General features: G+C 46.8%; 1 protein-coding gene across 5 annotated transcripts in view; it reads left to right on the top strand.

Annotated features, from left to right (window-relative positions):
- ltbp1 (latent transforming growth factor beta binding protein 1) overlaps nt 1-19,368 on the top strand; it is a 456,945-nt gene that overhangs the window by 281,351 nt on the left and 156,226 nt on the right. For all 5 annotated transcript variants that reach the window (XM_070889256.1, XM_070889254.1, XM_070889255.1 and 2 more), the window contains 4 exons: nt 1,578-1,817; nt 7,813-7,835; nt 11,486-11,576; nt 12,623-12,721. In XM_070889256.1, coding sequence (XP_070745357.1) covers nt 1,578-1,817; nt 7,813-7,835; nt 11,486-11,576; nt 12,623-12,721 — 453 coding nt within the window. The remainder of the gene's footprint in view (nt 1-1,577; nt 1,818-7,812; nt 7,836-11,485; nt 11,577-12,622; nt 12,722-19,368) is intronic.

The following is a 19,368-nucleotide window of genomic DNA, read 5'->3' as shown; positions in this document are numbered from 1 at the left end:
CTCGCCAGCTACAGTTCCTGCATTCAACGTGGATTTGCGAATTTGGTGGCACGAATGTCGGGTTACAGCTGGAGAGAGCAAGGTTGTTTGGCATGTTGGCGTGGAAACGTGTTTCCATTTGGTCATGTTCAATGTACGGCCATTCAATTGTGACCATTAATAGAAGGAAAAGACAGTGCAGCACGGAATTTCACAGTAATAAAAGCAGCGTTTAGAAAATGTGAGGTTCACTGTGAAGGCTTTTGTTGAGGGATCTAGAATACAGGGAATGCTTGAGGCCGCATCTCTATCAAAGCACAACACGTTCGGTCATGAACATCGTGTTTGTTTCACTTGCTTGAAATGAACAAGTTAATGTCTGGATTAAAGTATTGCATTTAATTGATGGGGGGAAGTGGGTGAATTTCCTTAGGGGTTCTCCCATTCACCGGCGTAATTGCGGCAGGAAACCCTGTTTATCCGCATATCCGGGCTTCCAGCCGAACTTCCGCTGAAGATATGTCAGCAGAGCGGAAGAAGCCCCGAGAAAGTGTTAACAGCTGCACTAAAAACAGCACCTCGAGGGAATTAAAGATGACTGGAGCTTTCAGTCTTATTCGTAAATAGAAGAAAGGGATGAAAATGTGTTCTTCACACAAAGGGTAGTGGAAATCTGGAACTCTGTCCTTCAAAGAGCTGTTGAGACTGGGGCCAATTGAAAATTCCAAAACAGTGATGAATAGATTTTTGACAGTTAAGAGTTATGGAACCATGTGGGTAAATGGATACAGATCAGCCACGATCGAATTGAATGGCGGAACAAGCTTGAGGAGCTGAATGGTCTACTCCTGTTCCTGTGTTCCTTGTGATATTTTGCCTTTAGCGTTTCCACTGACACAAACTACTTATGGCAAAATGAAGAGTTTAATTTAAAAAATAATCTAGCCCCACGCTCGGCAATGGCAAACAATCGGAACACAGGCGGACAGGAATGTGGGATTCACGAGACAATCCCACCGCAACAGGAGGAATTCATTCAAGCCCTCTGCACAGGGGCTTAGCCAGTACATACATTTTCTTCGTTTTTTTTTAAACGTGTAATAAGTCGAAACAAAACTACATGCTAAAAATAAATCCGACGTGTTGTGTAAACTATTGCAGCACTATGCAATGGTTTGGCAGGCTTCGGCCAGGATGCTCCAGGACCAGCCCACCTCCCCCCAGAGTTGATGTGTAACATCAGCTCCTGTGCACTGTTAGCCTCTGTTTGCCAATCTGTCTACAAAGAAACTAATCGGTCAATACCCAGCAAATCCCGATTAACTGAATGAATTAGCTGAAGCACACGAGGCTCACTTGAGGAGGTCTTGGACTGGGAGGGGTTTTTTTGTGCCACTTTTTATTGCTATTAAAAATAAAACCTCAAATCTTTATGTTGTGGGGATTTTGAATCAGTTTATCCGAAAATATCAGCTTTGAAGAACTAATGTCTTGGATTAATTTTAAAGAAAATGCCCAGTCAGCATTGAAAATGCATAAGTGTGCAAGCTGGGAAAATTTAACTGGTGCTAAGCTTTATGTTGTGTTATCCAAAACAGCTGCCTTCAAGCAAATCTGTCCTGGTGGAATGGGCTACCACGTTAGTCAAACTTTCAAAAAGGTGACTGTCAAGCCCGGGCATGAAAAAGGCCGTGTGCGTCCTGACTCTCCGATAACTCACCCCGAGATTAAACACTCCGAGCCCATACCTACTCCAGCACAAGTGCCACCAGAGCCACAGCCCGTAGAGGCCTTCTCCTCCATACAAACTCCGCAACCTGAGGTCTTAATACCCGAAGGTAAGGGGATGCTCAATTTATTCGTAAACCATGGATATCTCGGATTGAAGAGAAAGCTCCCTCTCTAGTAAGGGCGCATGTTCCGGGGGTGTAGCCCAATTACTGTGTGAGCCATCAGCAAACTGTGATCATGGTTCAGCTTCCCATTGAAATGAATGAGACACAAGAGAGCATTCACAATTATATTTGTCACTCTGCGTCACTGTACACCAGCGATCTGAACGAGGTTCTTTCCAGCCGCGAGCAGAGTTGGAAATGCCTGAAGTACCAGTCACCTGTGGCTGCATATCAGGCGGTGACAGCACTTCAAAGTCCGCAGCAGCGATTCTGTATCACAATGTTAAGGCACCATTTGAAGAAGTGCAAGGGATTTCTTCTCCGTGTCCTGGATAACATTAACCAACACCACCAAAAACGGATTATCTGGTCATTTATCTCATTCCTGGTTAATGGACCTTGCTGTGCCTAAAGTACTTCATTGGCTGTGAAGTACTTTGGGACATCCTGAGGTCATGGAAAGTGCTATATAAATTTACGTTTCTTTGCTCATTCATTATGTGTATTTCTCGACTTCGACTGTTGTATTGTTTGATGCAGACAATACATTTCATAGTTGAGCGATGAAAGAACAAGTTATTTAAAAGTTGCAATGCAAGTCTTTCAGCGATAGGTCCTGTAGTAGTGCAATGGGCAGACTTCAGGTTGAATAATACCGGGGTAAGGATTTGACCATCAAGACAGGCAGTGGTACTGCAGGAAACTGCACATGATGAAAGAGATTTGTGAGTGAATTCTGTCAATTTTCAGTGCCTTCCAGCAGTTCTAGCTTCTAAGCATCTTATCTGCTGCCTTATCTGTTGTAGGAAAGAAGCTATTAAACTGGTAGTTCCCAGACAACTAAATGATCTCCAGTAAGATAGCCCAGATCTTTTTATCTTGTTTATTTCCTTCCAAGTAGAACGAGCACTTATTATAGCACTGCCCTGTACCGTGGTCATTGCTTGCGATGAGGGTCACTCTAAGCAACAGTCTTCAGTCTTGGAAAGAAACATCTTGAAGGGGATCTTAAAGATCCCCGCCTGAACAGAAAAAATGAACCCATGCATGCTAAGAAGGGTTGTACAGATAGTGCACATTGCAAAATTTGGGAAGATAATACACTTGGTAATCTGGAAGAATGCATTCAAATGGGCTTTCTCGGAACCATCTTAATATCTTGTAGCAGATAACCTGTGTTTAAAAAAAATTCAAGCGTAGTATTCTTTTTAAATGTTAGCTTCGTCTTGCCAACCCCATCAATAGAGAGTCTGTATTGTATGCGTTTTTGTACTCAATAAGAGTGAGTAATTGGTGAGTAATGTGAGACTTCTAAGTTCCGAGTAGCTGTCTAAGTGTAAATAATAATGGAAGGCTGTATAAAAGAAACCGGAATCCATGAGGTCAAATTGCACAGGCATGTTATTTTCAAAGACCATACAGAGCAGGGAAGCAGGCAGGTTATCATACTTCAGGTCTCATTTCCTCTGGTAGTGTTAACACATTCCTGTAAGATTGCTTTGCCTGCTATTTGGTGGAGCTAGGTAAATGGACACAGATGCAGGCGATCTCCAGAACATAACTTGCACGTTTTTCAGGAAACAATGAACCACGTTCACGTTCCTGGGTGGAAGCACATTTTCTACAACCCGTGCCTCGCCAAAGTGCGTTTTCTAAATGTTTCCCTGCTTTGGTCTCTGGTAAACTTGTTCCACGGTTTTCAGACAATCCCTTTACTGAGGAACAGCCACTACTGCCTTTATAATGCATGGTAGGTTCTTAACGAACGGACTCTGTCTCCAGACAGTCTTGTACCTGTACGTTTGCGCCCAATACACCGTCCTCACAATTGGCATCTCTGCTGCCATCCTATGTCCGTTCTTTACCCTGCTGCCTTATTCTGCTCCATCACAATTGAATTTTTTGGAGAACACTGAAATAAAGCGCTACCAGTTTAGTTCCCTACATTACTGTTTTAACCCTGGTGTTTCCTCCTTCTGTGACAGTGTGTGTCTTCCAGAGCTTACCTTGGTACTCGTTCTAAGTGCTTTCCCAGGAGGGAGTAGGGATGTCGGCTGTTGGGTTCAGTATTAAATGGTCCTGTATGTCCTTGTACTAGCAGTCAAGCCCGATGTTTGCAATGGTGTGCCTGATCCTGCTTGCTTCCTGAAACATTGTCTGCCATTCGAAGGGTGGGCTGGATGAATTGGATTTTGGTTTGTGTTGAGAGTCAGCCGCAGCATACACACCGTCTCCAGGTATGCACCCAATTGCTGGGGACTGATTTAGTAGGATTAGACCTCAGAGCAGCAATTAGGTCCAGTTTCCAGGACTCATTCCAGCAACTTTTCACATGCAATATCTGAAAATGGGCAAGCCTGATAGTTCCACTTCCTTCCTTCATGACATTGGAGGAGTTCAAGCAATAAGTTTGGCCTTGGCCATGCTTCAAGCTACTTACTGTCTCAGCAATCTGTGAGCTCCTGGTACCACCTGTCCCTATAATCAGTGAGCTCCCAGTCCCACCTGTCCCCATAATCAGTGAGCCCCCAGTCCCACCTGTCCCATAATCAGTGAGCTCTCAGTCCCACCCGTCCCTATAATCAGTGAGCTCCCAGTCCCACCTGTCCCCATAATCAGTGAGCCCCCAGTCCCACCTGTCCCCATAATCAGTGAGCTCCCAGTCCCACCTGTCCCTATAATCAGTGAGCCCCCAGTCCCACCTGTCCCATAATCAGTGAGCTCTCAGTTCCACCTGTCCCTATAATCAGTGAGCTCCCAGTCCCACCCATCCCTATAATCAGTGAGCTCCCAGTCCCACCTGTCCCTATAATCAGTGAGCTCCCAGTCCCATCTGTGCCTATAATCAGTGAGCTCCCAGTCCCACCTGTCCCCATAATCAGTGAGCCCCCAGTCCCACCTGTCCCATAATCAGTGAGCTCTCAGTCCCACCCATCCCTATAATCAGTGAGCTCCCAGTCCCACCTGTCCCTATAATCAGTGAGCTCCCAGTCCCACCTGTCCCATAATCAGTGAGCTCTCAGTCCCACCTGTCGTAATAATCAGTGAGCTCCTAGTCCCACCTGTCTCTATAATCAGTGAACTCCCAGTCCCACCTGTCCCCATAATCAGTGAGCTCCCAGTCCCACCTGTCGCTATAATCAGTGTGCTCCCAGTCCCACCTGTCCCTATAATCAGTGAGCCCCCAGTCCCACCTGTCCCATAATCAGTGAGCTCTCAGTTCCACCTGTCCCTATAATCAGTGAGCTCCCAGTCCCACCCATCCCTATAATCAGTGAGCTCCCAGTCCCACCTGTCCCTATAATCAGTGAGCTCCCAGTCCCATCTGTGCCTATAATCAGTGAGCTCCCAGTCCCACCTGTCCCCATAATCAGTGAGCCCCCAGTCCCACCTGTCCCATAATCAGTGAGCTCTCAGTCCCACCCATCCCTATAATCAGTGAGCTCCCAGTCCCACCTGTCCCTATAATCAGTGAGCTCCCAGTCCCACCTGTCCCATAATCAGTGAGCTCTCAGTCCCACCTGTCGTAATAATCAGTGAGCTCCTAGTCCCACCTGTCTCTATAATCAGTGAACTCCCAGTCCCACCTGTCCCCATAATCAGTGAGCTCCCAGTCCCACCTGTCGCTATAATCAGTGTGCTCCCAGTCCCACCTGTCCCTATAATCAGTGAGCCCCCAGTCCCACCTGTCCCATAATCAGTGAGCTCTCAGTTCCACCTGTCCCTATAATCAGCGAGCCCCCAGTCCCACCTGTCCCCATAATCAGTGCGCTCCTAGTCCCACCTGTCCCCATAATCAGTGAGCTCCCAGTCCCACCTGTCCCTATAATCAGTGAGCCCCCAGTCCCACCTGTCCCCATAATCAGTGAGCCCCCAGTCCCACCTGTCCCTATAATCAGTGAGCTCCCAGTCCCACCTGTCCCTATAATCAGTGAGCTCCCAGTCCCACCTGTCCCAGCAATCAGTGAGCTCCCAGTCCCACCTGTCCCCATAATCAGTGATCTCCCAGTCCCACCTGTCCCCATAATCAGTGAGCCCCCAGTCCCACCTGTCCCCATAATCAGCGAGCTCCCAGTCCCACCTGTCCCTATAATCAGTGAGCTCCCAGTCCCACCTGTCCCCATAATCAGTGAGCTCCCAGTCCCACCTGTCCCTATAATCAGTGAGCTCCTAGTCCCACCTGTCCCCATAATCAGTGAGCTCTCAGTCCCACCGTCCCCATAATCAGTGAGCTCCCAGTCCCACCTGTCCCTATAATCAGTGAGCTCCCAGTCCCACCTGTCCCCATAATCAGTGAGCTCCCAGTCCCACCTGTCCCTATAATCAGTGAGCTCCTACTCCTACCTGTCCCCATAATCAGTGAGCTCCTAGTCCCACCTGTCCCCATAATCAGTGATCTCCCATTCCCACCTGCCCCATAATCAATGAGCTCCCATTCCCACCTGTCCCTATAATCAGTGATCTCCCAGTCCCACCTGTCCCTATAATCAGTGATCTCCCAGTACCATCTGTCTTTATAATCAGTGATCTCCCAGTCCCACCTGTCCCCATAATCAGTGAGCTCCCAGTCCCACCTGTCCCTATAATCAGCGAGCCCCCAGTCCCACCTGTCCCCATAATCAGTGCGCTCCTAGTCCCACCTGTCCCCATAATCAGTGAGCTCCCAGTCCCACCTGTCTCTGGGCTGGATGTTTGCAGGGAATATCGGATCTTCATCGAAGATTATGCGAGATTGGCCTTTCTTAAATCGATAAGTAAATGCTGACTGGGATGCCATCTTGCTGTCTCTCCACGGGGCTGAAAAATGGTTATATTGTTTTCGTGGATTTGTTTAATAATACTGTTTTGTTTATTGATGTGTTATTCTAGCATGTCTCCTATCCAGATAAAACAAAACAGTTATGATAAAGAATGCATTTGTGAGCATACCCCTCCTAACCTTCTGTAAAACCCTCACCCTTTGGTCTGTTTCCTTGCCCTGTGTTTTAGGACTACTGCCTTCCAGACATGTGTTTCCAAAGACTCTAATATCTGGACAGATCTCAGTACACGGGGTAACTACTGGTGCCAGGCAGACCTCAGCCTGCAAACTTGCATCATCTTGCAACTTCCAACACACCTTGCATCATCCACTCTTCTAAGCCTAGATTCCTGTGCATTTCTAACCCAGCTCCCCACTCCCCATCCGAACCCCTCTGCTGCGATGTTGGGGACAGAGCCTTCAACAATCGGAGCCATGCACTCCACCACTGCAAGTCTTCTCAAAATCTACCTCTGTGGCCATATCTTCAGCCACCTCTCCTGACCTTCCTCCCAGTTCCAGCTCGATCTCCCTGACATCCCTTCCCCATAGTGCAGTGTCCGGGGATATTTCGCTATACTAAAGGAGCTATATAAATGCAAGTTGTTGCAGTTCCATATGATGATAGATGAGCATCTGCTCTGAATGCAAAAGCTACAATACTAGTTTCATGTATGTATGCTTGGTTTTACTAGCCACCAGGTGGCGCCACTGTCAGAGGTCATTAGGCTCTGCGCATGTATGTGTGGCCTAGGTATAAAAGGCCAGCCATCTTGTAATGTGATCACTTTGGGCCCTAATAAAGTAGAGTCAGGTTTGTACCTGTTCGGAGTTTACAATATTCAGTCTATTGAGTTATTGCATACACAGCAACTAGCAAGAAAGAAAGAAGAAACACTTGCATTTATATAGCGCCTTTCACGACTACCTGATGTCTCAAAGTGTTTTACAACCAATGAAGTACTTTTGGAGTGTAGTTACTGTTGTAATGTGGGAAATGAGATTTTCCAAAATCTTGCAATTGGTCCCAGTTATAATTTTTGTACCAAACACTGCCTTTATATACATGTGGTTATTTGAAAAAAACAATACTATTTTCCAGTACTAACCTCTTTCTTAATTTTCTTTTTATTACAGTGGGCACCACCATGCCTGAACAGGTAGGTTACAAATCTGTGTTCATACAACTACAATACAATGATTGGAATTATAGGTTGTTCAGTATAAACGTTTAAGAACGTAAGAAATAGGAGTAGGAGTAGGCCATTCGGCCCTTCAAGCCTGCTCCTCCATTCAATAAGATCATGGCTGATTTTTCTACCTCAACTCCCACACTGTCCCCATATCCATTGATTCCCTTGGCATCCCAAAACATATCAACCTCTGTCTTAAATATACTCAATGACTGAGCTTCCACAGCTCTCTGGGGTAGAGAATTCCAAAGATTCACAACCCTCTGAGTGAAGAAATTCCTACTCACCTCCGTCTTAAAAGGCCGACCACTTATCCTGAGAGTATGCCCCTTAGTTCTAGATTCTATAGCTGCGGAAATGGCTGAACCCTTATCCTGAGACTGAGAATTTTAAAAATCGAATTCAAATTCTCAGACTGCCACCATGGGATTTGATCTCATTTTCTCTCAGTTATCAGTCCAGGCCTCTAGCTTATGAGCCCTGTAATATAACCGCTACACCACTGTACCCTGCTGTAAATGCATCATGAACACTGAGCATTTGGTACAGGTGTGGAGACCTGACTAGTGTATTCTAGGGGAAGAGTGCCAGAGCTGATCTTGATGCATCCAGTGGCAACATGTCCCACAGATGGCCTGAGGTTTACATCCATCCACCAGTGGGAGGCCCAGGGGAGTGAGTGCCTGAGAGCCTTGTGCACAAGCATTACAGCAGTAAGCTAAATCTCACCTCTCTTAGAGCTATAGCTGTGAAGGTTGAAGTCGGGAACTGTCATGGCGGTTGAACCTCACAGAAATATGTCTATTCTTTCCTGAGCCATTCAGGAATAACCAAACTGATAAACTTCTGACACAATCAGAACACTGGGATGTGACACAAAACATTACCATAATTACATTGATTCTTTACACACACTAAAATAACCGCTGCAAATTAAAGCAGAACAACTATAGCTGTTGGTTTATTATGTAAATGCTGATGGCAAATGTTTGACATGTTCCCTGGTTTCTTCTTGAATCCCATGGGTTAACTATGACCATTGATCAGTATCCTCACAGTATACCATCTTATTCAATAAAAGCACGGGCTCTTTTTAGGGCACACAGCCAATTAACACTCTTCAGTTCAGCAGTGCTAATTTGATAACTCTGGATTGCAGAGTGGAAATGTCCAAACCACTTCTCATTGCAAACCTTGCCGGTGAGTTGTGTGTCCTGTGCAGTTTATGCAATCCCAGCCTACAGTTCTGCTTGGCTTTCATGGACGTGATGCATCCAATCTGCCCTTGAACCACTGCCACTGCACCATTATACCGAGGAAATGCTGATGCTGTGCCCCAAACTCGCCCAGCTTCCCGAGTCCTGATACTGTGTCCCTAACAACCCCCCCTCCCCACTGAATCCTGATACTGTGTCACTAACAACCCCCCCCCACTCGAGTCCTGATACTGTGTCTCTAACACCGTCCCCCCCCTCGAGTCCTGATACTGTGTCCCTAACCCCCCCCCTCCCCACTGAATCCTGATACTGTGTCCCTAACCCCCCCACCCCCCCACCGAGCCCTGATACTGTGTCCCTAACACCCCCCCCCACTGAATCCTGATACTGTGTCCCTAACCCCCCCCCCCCGAGTCCTGATACTGTGTTCCTAACCCCCCCCCCCCACCGAGTCCTGATACTGCGTCCCTAACCGCCCCCCCCCCGAGTCCTGATACTGTGTCCCTAACCCCCCCCCCCCCCCGAGTCCTGATACTGTGTCCCTAACCCCCACCCCCACCCCCCGAGTCCTGATACTGTGTCCCTAACCCCTCCCCCCCGAATCCTGATACTGTGAACCTAAGTGACCTGAATCCCAAACAGGACGATATAATAAGAGATTATTAAGAAAGGGGAAAATAAAGAAAGAAGTAAAATCAAAACCGAGATAGAGAGTGAGGAGAAAGGCAGGAATGTGGCGAGAGTTTTGAGCGAATGAGGGGAAAGAAATAGATCGAAATGAAGGAGGGGTGAAGAAGGGAGAGAAACAGAAGTGAAGGAGGAGAGAGAGAGCAACAGTGAAGGATGAAAGAGAGCAAAAGAAAGAAGTGAAGGAAGGGAGAGAGACAGAAGTGAGGAAAGGGAAGACAAGAGACAGAAATGGAGAGGAGGTAGAAATTAAGGAAGGGAGAGTGTGGCAGAAATGGAGAAGGGAAGGAAGACGGAATCGAAGGGAGCAAGACAACTATGAAGGAGGTGGGAAGGAGAAATTGAAGGAGGAGAGACACGGAAGTGTAATTTAGGAGAGACAGAAGTGAAGGAGGGGCAGACACAGACACAGAATGGCAGAGAGTGAGAGATGGAGAAAAGTTAATCGGAGGAGAAAGAGAGCAGGACGGAAGTGAAGGGGTGTAACTGCCATGGTCTGAGGGCTCCAAAAAATAAAAACCATTGCGACATGAAAGTAGCATTAATATCTGGATTCAGGTGGGGAGTTAGGGACACAGCATCTGGACAGGTGGGGAGTTATGGGCACAACATCTGGATTCAGGTGAGGAGTTAGGGACATCATATCTGGACAGGTGGGGAGTTAGGGACATAACATCTGGATTCAGGTGAGGAGTTAGGGACATCACATCTGGACAGGTGGGGAGTTAGGTACGCAACATCTGGATTCAGGTGGGGTTAGGGACATCACATCTGGACAGGTGGTGAGTTAGGGACACACCATCTGGATTCATGTGGGATTAGGGACATCACATCTGGACAGGTGGGAAGTTAGGGACAGCATGTGGACAGGTGGGGAGTTAGGGGCACCGCATCTGGATTCAGGTGGGGTTAGGGACATCACATCTGGACAGGTGGGAAGTTAGGGACACAGCATCTGGACAGGTGGGGAGTTAGGGACACAACATCTGGATTCAGGTGGGGTTAGGGACACAACCTGGATTCAGGTGGGGTTAGGGACATCACATCTGGACAGATGGGGAGTTAGGGACACCACATCTGGACAGGTGGGGAGTTTAGGGACACAACATCTGGATTCAGATGGGGAGTTATGGGCACAACATATGGATTCAGGTGGGGTTAGGGGCACAATATCTGGATTCAGGTGGAGAGTTAGGGACACAACATCTGGATTCAGATGAGGAGTTAGGGACACAACCTGGATTCAGGCAGGGGATTGGGGCACAACATCTTGATTCAGGTGGTGCCTGACTTAAAAGTGATTTCATCAGATATGGTAACTGTAATGTTTGCACCTGTGTTTGTAGAGCTGTTGCACTGTGAGTAGCTTAGCCAGCCACATGATGTTCACAAGACTCAATAAAACCCCAGCCAGTTGAGTCTAGATCATCCGCGATGAGGTATGCAGTTGTGAGCCTAGTGCATGAACTGGTAATGTGCAATGTGATTTGTTGATAAACTACCTTTGTTAATAAACCAACTAGTTCTTAATAGCAATGTGTTGCTATGAATTCATAAGCAAAGATCCCATGAAGCAAATACATTACAGTGACCATCGGTTGTGTCAGGGTTCCAGCTCATTACTACAAAAGGGCTGAGGTTCAGCACTTGTGTTTCATCAAAATATGTCTGTCCTTAAAATTACATAAAATGTCATCTTTTCCTTGAATTTAGGAACTTGAAAAGGACAAGCCTATTGTGGAATCTGGCTTGCCGCAGCTCTCTCCTAGTATTACTACTATACAGATAAACTCTGACTTCCCTGGTATGTTCTCTTTATATCGCAGCCAACTATCACTATATCAGTATACATTTATTTTTTTTCTATCTGTGTGCAGCTGTAGCAACAGTGGATATAACCGAGGCTCTATTTCTGGTTTGTTACATGCAAGTGACTGTTTACTGTGTCTGTTGCGGTATTTCAGTTGGGCGTTGATCCGCCTTTTGACCCCGCCAGGACTTTGAAAATAACTTGCAGTCCTCGTTTTGAATTTGAAAGGGCTACTAGTTCAAATAATTTCCAAATTTTAACCAGACAAGCTGAGCACGAAAGTTTCTTTCCGTCACGCTTCTCCAAATTCCCTTCGCCTCCATCAACTCTCTCTGCTACTGGGAGGACAGCACAAGGACATTGTGAGTGCTACTAACACCTGTCCTTGGTCATCCTGCCATGAGGCTCAGTCAAACGATGCAGGAAGACCTCCCTCTCCAGATTGTTTTTTCTTTTGCTGCCCCACCCCCAGGCAACCGGGAATGAATTCCCTATCTCTGTAATCTCCTCCAGCCCCACAACCAACACCCCCCTCCCTGAGATCTCTGCGCTCCTCTAATTCTGCCCTCTTCAGCATTTTTGATTTTAATCGCTCAACCATCGGTGGCCGTGCCTTCAGCTGCCTAGGCCCCAAGCTCTGGAATTCCCTCCCTAAACCTCCCTGCCTCGCTACCTCTCTTTCCTCCTTTAAGATGCTCCTTAAAACCTACCTCTTTGACCAAGCTTTTGGTCATCTGGCCTCAGTTCTCCTTATGTGGCTCGGTGTCAAATTTTATTTTGCAACGCTCCTGTGAAGCACCTTGGGATGTTTTACTACATTAAAGGCGCTATATACGTACAAATTGTTGTTGTCAGCTTGGTATCTTTTGAATAAGCCACGGTACCACTGTCAGTTGAGATGGAGATTTGAACCCTCTGTCCGGCGTTGAACCAGCTGCCTTTGCAGAACTAAAGCTACTTTTAAATGATTTTTGAAAGATTTTGCTATACTATTTGTTTCTGGCATTTTATATCATTTATTGCTTCTTATTTTCTCACAGAAGTGGTGGAGAAAGCCTCCCCACCCAACCCGGTCCACATTGCTCCTGAGGTGTCTACGTCCAGCTTGACCCACTTTATTGCGTCCACTCAAGTCGCAGGTACGGAAAACAGGCACGGCGGGAATTTCTCGGGGCTCCTCCCATTTGAGCGCCGTAACTTTCAGCGAGAGACTCCAGATAAACCGGAGTTTCCGCGGATCTTCTGCCGACGTTACGTCGGCCGAGGCCACAAAGAAAGTTCCCGGTGGAGGTCCTTTGCGTTGGAACCTCAAACAGCTAAAAAAGCAACATATTCTCAGTGACTTCTTTTGTCAGCCCTGGTTTAGACCATTTATCCTTTATGTCCTGCACAACTTATTTATGCAAACATTCCAATGTTACCTCAGAAAAACATGACCTGGTGATGATCTTATTGAATGGCGGAGCAGCCTCGAAGGGCCGTTTGGCCTATTCCCGCTGCAATTTCTTATGTTCTTATGCTGCGGGGTTTATTAAAAGCATAACATAGTTTTAGAAATAGGGAAAGGCCATTGGGCCGAGGAAGCTGCCTCTTTTGAGCTAAAACCTCTGCACCATATCCCTCAACTGCTTCTCACCATAATTCCTCAATTCTGTCTCCCAAATCTATTTAAGCTGCTTCAACAGCTGCACCTGGTAACCTGTTCGACAAATCGTACAATCCTGAAGGGGGTGCACGAACAGACAGGCCTGGGGGTATGTGTGCTTAAATCGTTGAAGGTGGCTGGGCAGGTTGAGAAAGCAATTAAAAAGTCTTACAGGGCTTCATAAAGAGAGTTATAGAGTAAGAAAGTATGGAAATTATGATGCACTTGTATAAAACACTGGTTCGGTCCCAACTGGAGTATTGTGTCCAATTCTGGGCACCGCACTTTCATCATCATAGGCAGTCCTTCGGAATCGAGGAAGACTTGCTTCCGCTCTAAAAATGAGTCCTTAGGTGGCTGAACAGTCCAATACGAGGACCACAGTCCCTGTCAGTGGGACAGATCGTCGTTGAGGGAAAGGGGTGGGTGGAACAGGTTTGCCACACGCTCTTTCCACTGCCTGCGCTTGATTTCTGCATGCTTTCGGCGACGAGACTCGAGGTGCTCAGCGTCCTCCTGGATGCACTTCCCCCACTTAGGGCAGTCTTTGGCCAGGGACTCCCAGGTGTCAGTGAGGATGTTGCACTTTATCAGCGAAGCTTTGAGGGTGTCCTTGTAACGTTTCCTCTGCCCACCTTTGGCACGCACTTTAGGAAGGATGTGAAGGCCTTAGAGAAGGTGCAGAAAAAATGATTCCAGGAATGAGGGACTTAAGTTACTTTGATAGATTGGAGAAGCTGAGCCAGACCAGAGAAGATTGAGAGGAGATTTGATAGAGGTGTTCAAAATCATGAGGGGCCTAGACAGAGTAGATAGAGAGAAACTGTTCCCATTGGCAGAAGGTTCGAGAACCAGAGGACACAGATTTAAGATAAAACAACCAAAGGCGACGTGAGAAAAAACATTTTTACACAGCGAGTGGTTAGGATCTGGAAAGCACTGCCTGAGAGGGTGGTGGAGGCAGACTCAATTTTATCTTTCAAAAGGGAGTTGGATAAGTATCTGAAGGAAAAGCATTTGCAGGACTACGGGGAAAGGGCGGGGGTGTGGGACTAGCTGGCTCGACGGGCCCAATGGCCGCCTTCCATGCTGTAACCATTGGATGAAAAAGTTCAACCTGGCTCCCCGTCTTAGTCCTAACTTCCTAATATTTACCTTGTGTCCTTGGTAGTTGAACCATTCACCAAAGCGAATAGTGTGCTGGATTGTATGAATCACAAGATAAAATTTCATCTTTGCTAATTTTTGAATGGCTGAATTAAAGCTGGTGATTTGGCATAGGGTGAAAATCAATGACTTGCGTTGTTGCATTTCTCAGGAACTCGCTCACCAATCCAGGTATAAAGCATTGTTAAAGTGACTTTGGTGTGCACGTGTGAATTCAGAATCCTGACACTCCCTCCCCCCACACACCCCCATCCCCAATATTTGGATGCACAAAGGAAATTATTCAGTTTTACATGATTGGTAAATGATCAGCCTTCGATAAACTCATGTCAAGCTGTAAAGAGTGGCAAGCTTTGGTTTACAGACATCTCCTTTAATAAGTTTGGCTCTAACGATTGGGCAGTTCGAAGGCATTGAGGTACCTGTATTTATTAATAGAAGTTCTGCAAAGTTCAGGCAAAAATTGTGACGCAATCACAAAATGTACAACGTCTGATAGTCTCCACGTCAAGAGGCTTACAAATAAACACAGGAACTAGGATCAAATCATTTTGTCAGAAGTAATTTCTCGTGATGGATGTGATGTCTCACTCCCCTCCCAGTTATTATAGTGAATGTAGGAATGATGTGAATTGTGAATAATAAGGGCCTTCGAGCACTTAAAAAAAAAGTTAGCAAACCATTACTTTTTAAATCTTTTATTAAACCTCATAGTATATCTTTCTTCATGGGGTTTTAAAAATAGTCCTGTTTACTGTCAAAGCGAGGGGGGGGATGGAGGGTTGGGGGGTCAGCCTCACGTTGCAGCTTCCATCATTGTCCCTCTGCAGCTAAACAGGTGAAGGATGTTTAAAGCAAGCCCCACTCTATAATAGGAAACAGGATTACTAAAGTAATCAAATTAGTCCAGTGGATTTGGTTTCCTATTAAACATCCACAGCAATGTTTATTTAAAGATTAGTTACGTTTTACAAAGGTTCCTTCTGTATTTAGGTGTATTGCTGTGTTTGCAAATGACTCTTGTCTCATGAAGTTAAAACTGTAGACAGCTGTGATGAGGACATTGTAGGATATAGTAAGAACAGGATTATTGTTGGACATTGCAGCTTGTGCCGAGTGAAATGCTCCACAGAGCCCAGAAACAACTACCTCTCGACATGTAGAGAGTGGAGACTTATTCTGTTTACTACAAAAACTGTGGTGTGTTAACTGCAGATTCCTCCTTTAAAAATCAAACTACTGTATTAAGAAAGAATTACTGTTAATCTTCTGGTTATTTCTCTCCTTCCCTCAATTTTTTCGAACATACGCTCCTGTCTAAACTGTGCGTACTTGGGAAACTGGCTAGTGCACCATGTTAATGCACTATCCTCTCGCCACTGGGTTCTGGAGTGTAGTCGGAGGGATGTCTTCTCTCCCTGCCAACTGTATCAGCCCCCTGCGAAGTCAGTTAAGGCAACGTGATTCAGAGAAGGTGTTACGGACAACATAAAACTAGCCCGAAGTTAGAGTTTGGCACTGTAGCTCAGCGAGGCCATAAGGGTGACTGACGTGGGAAATGGAAATGTCACAATGGTGCAGTACCCCTTGTGCCCCTTGAGGATAGAGCTAAACCATCTTGTGGCAAAGTAGCAAGCGATTTACTTTTCGCCTGGCTCTGCTATATCCACCTGCCTGTGGGTGACAGTGAATGTTGAGAGGTGGGGGAAAGGTACATTTTATCATTCCATGCTGCTGGCTGAACACCTTGCACGCCGGAAGCCCAAATCGGAAATTCGGGCACGTACTGCCGATGATGTTCCGACCATTTTGGTCACAAGCTCTTGGGCGTTGCTGAAAGTCGGACCGGTACTGCCGGTACATGAAGCTCCCTGTTAGTAGCACCGACTCGTACATTTACCCCTGGGTGCCTGAGCTGGTAACCTTCTCCATTTAAGAGTATTAACATCCCTTGCCATAATGAGCATCAGATATTTGTGAAAAGTGTAAGTAAATAATTAACAAAAGTTTAAAAAGTGGAAATAGGTTCCTTGCTTCAGTCTCTCCACGTAGCAGATTGCTTCTTCTCTATCCCTTTCCCCAGCATAAAGACTTAATAATGGAGACTCCATCCGTATAGAATGTACATTTTGATGGGATACAGAGTGGTACAGTGAGTTAGACACTGGTGTCCCACCTCTGTGAGCTGTGTCCACAATCCTGCCCAGATTGATGAGATGAAGACGTGCTGGGAAGAGAGATGAAGGGTTAAAAGATATTAAGAGTATGCCTTCATTATTTTTGTCAGGGGAGGGGCAGGAATCAACTGGTGAAGTGACAACAAAGTCCAAGATCAAATAATCATACGTTGACTTTGGATAGGCTGAATGGCCTATTCTCTCCCCATCCTTTCTTATGTTGTGAGGTCTCCTGTGCCCGCTGATTGTGAATGTCGCGTGTGGTTATTTTGGGCAGTCCAGTGCCCAGCTACTGAGGCCTCACAGCACAAAGTTCCCAATATGGTCAGAATTTCCATTCACTTGGCAATCTCACTCACCTTGGTGAACATAAAATTCACCAAGAAAAAAATTGGTAAATATTTTTACATTGCGCTAAAGCTTTCAACACTTCAGCCCCGATTATAACCTAACTCGTCTAGTGTGGAATGAGGCCGGTTCAAATCAGATGCCCGTTTTACACCCTGCCCAATTTTACTCTCGATTGACTACAGTGGCGAGAAAAATCGAACAGGGTGCACAAAACAAGCATACATCATTCCTTGTCTGGAGCCAGATGCAAAGGACCTGGGTGACGGATTGAGTCAAGTCAGCGACTCCCTCACACACAGCTTGAGCTTTTACTGCAGACTGGTCGTATTCCCCAAATAAGGCACTCCGCCTTCCTCTGGTGCACCTCCTGCAGTAGAACCTTCAACTCTTGAGCACCAAAATCCGCAGAGCTGCCTACCTCGCCCCTGTGCCATTGCAAACAACCGTCCCTCCTTTTTGGTATCGTCAAGAGCTTCCCCTTTAAGGGAGAGATGCAGCTCCTTTAAGAGCAGCTGCCTCTCCAGCTTTTCCGCTTACCCCCCCTCCCCAAGTGTGCTACAGTCCAAGCTCTCTGGTCAAGCTCTTCATGTGTTGGGAGCCTACTCGAGTTAGGGGAGGGGCCACTGCTGGAATGTTCACCGCGACCTGCCCCCTAAGGTCAATATGCGCCTGTGCCACAGGCCAAATCAAGATCACGTTTGTCATGATCAGAAATTGGGGCTTGTAAATTCAAGGCCTAGAAACTGGGTTAACACTCGCAGGGCACGAGACATTGTGCTAGGCGTAGAAGACTCACCCCTCGCTATAAATTGGGGTTACTGCCCCCGAAAGGAAATGGAACGCTAAATCAAGCTCTCCACTTCCTTCCTGGGGCGTGAGTGGGGCGCACGGCTCTTCCTGAATTAAAGGGAGGGGCCCAAGTTGCATACTCTGCATAATAGGAACCCACCTACCCGGCCCATCGGGGAGCGGGGGTGCCATGCGATCAGCCCGGCACTCAAGCAGCGTGTCAGGCTGAGCGATCGAGGCACCGACCCCACGACCAATGCGGCACCAGAACGGGATGCGAAACAGGAGTGTTTTTCAGGAGCAGCTCAGCCACCTCCCCGTTAAATTTTGTCCTGGTGGTGGCCAGCTGCCGGATACGCATGCCCTGAAGCTGCCGCTGTTATCGCCCAGCACTGCTTCAGGGGCCGAAACCCAATTTAGGTGCCAGGGCAATAACGGGCGATGCGCATGACACTGACGTCACGATTGCCGAGCGCAGGAGATCGGGGCGCAACGCTATAGCGCCGCCGCTAAACTCCCGCCGAATTTAGCGGTAATTTTTAGCAGCACCGCACCCGGTCGCAATGTCATTTCCACCCTGTTAGCGCCCCCCGGGGGGCACTAACAGGAGATGCAAATGACCCCAATTTCTCCCTCCAAGTCTTGAAGTGAGCTGAAAGCCGACCGGGATAATACCAGAACTGAGAGGTTACACCTATCAGGAACGTTTTGAACAGACTGGGAATCTTTTCTGTAGAATAGAGAAGACTGAGGGGTGACCTGATAGAGGCCTTTAAGATTATGAAAGGATTCGATAGGGCAGACGTAGAGACCATGTTTCCACTTGTGGGGAAGACCGAAACTAGGGGCCATAAATATAAGCTAGTCACTAATAAATCCAATAGGGAATTCAGGAGAAACATCTTTACCCAGAGAAGGGTTAGAATGTGGAACTCGCTACCACAAGGAGCAGTTGAGGTGAGTAGTATTGGTATATTTAAGGGGAAGCTAGATAAGCACATGAGGGAGAAAGGAATTGAAGGATATGTTGATGGGGTTAGATGAAGTCGGGTGGGAGGAGACTTGTGTGGAGTATAAACAGCAGCATGGACCAGTTGAGCCGAATGGCCTGTCCCTGTGCTGTAAGTACTTTGTAAACACAGCATTTGACTGACCAGAAGTGAGAGCTACCAATGGAGCCAAATTGACAGGAAGAAGACAGATCATTTTAAATGATTGAATCGAGACCATCTTATAATAAATTCCAAATGTTAAAGTTCTGAATTCAAGTCGTGCTTCGGACTGGAGTGCAGCTCTTATAATAACAGCATGCCCTTATAAGGGCAAACAGTGAGCTATCTCATTTTGTTCACTCTGGTATGACATTGGAAAATCCCCTCTCTGCTGTTCAGCTTGTTGGTGCACCCAGGAGAGTGCAGTGCCATGAAATTCTAGCCCTGCATATATTTGAGCTGACTTGCGAGGGCAACTGACTGGGGGCACAAATATTTCCGCTACTTCCGGAGTGGTGCAAGAGCTTGAACCAACACGGCTCTCCTTCACACTCCTCCCAGGGAGCGTGAAACTAAAAAAGGTACCATTGCCGCCTGTGTGATTCCTGCCCAGCTGTGGGCATGCTGCTCGTCACCAGTGCCAACTGCGGCACTGACATGGAATT

This window comes from Pristiophorus japonicus, chromosome 9 (genome assembly GCF_044704955.1).
Source record: "Pristiophorus japonicus isolate sPriJap1 chromosome 9, sPriJap1.hap1, whole genome shotgun sequence".
Taxonomy (NCBI): Eukaryota; Metazoa; Chordata; class Chondrichthyes; family Pristiophoridae; genus Pristiophorus; species Pristiophorus japonicus.
Note: the sequence above shows the minus strand (reverse complement) of the source record. Positions and strands in the feature narration are given on the sequence as shown.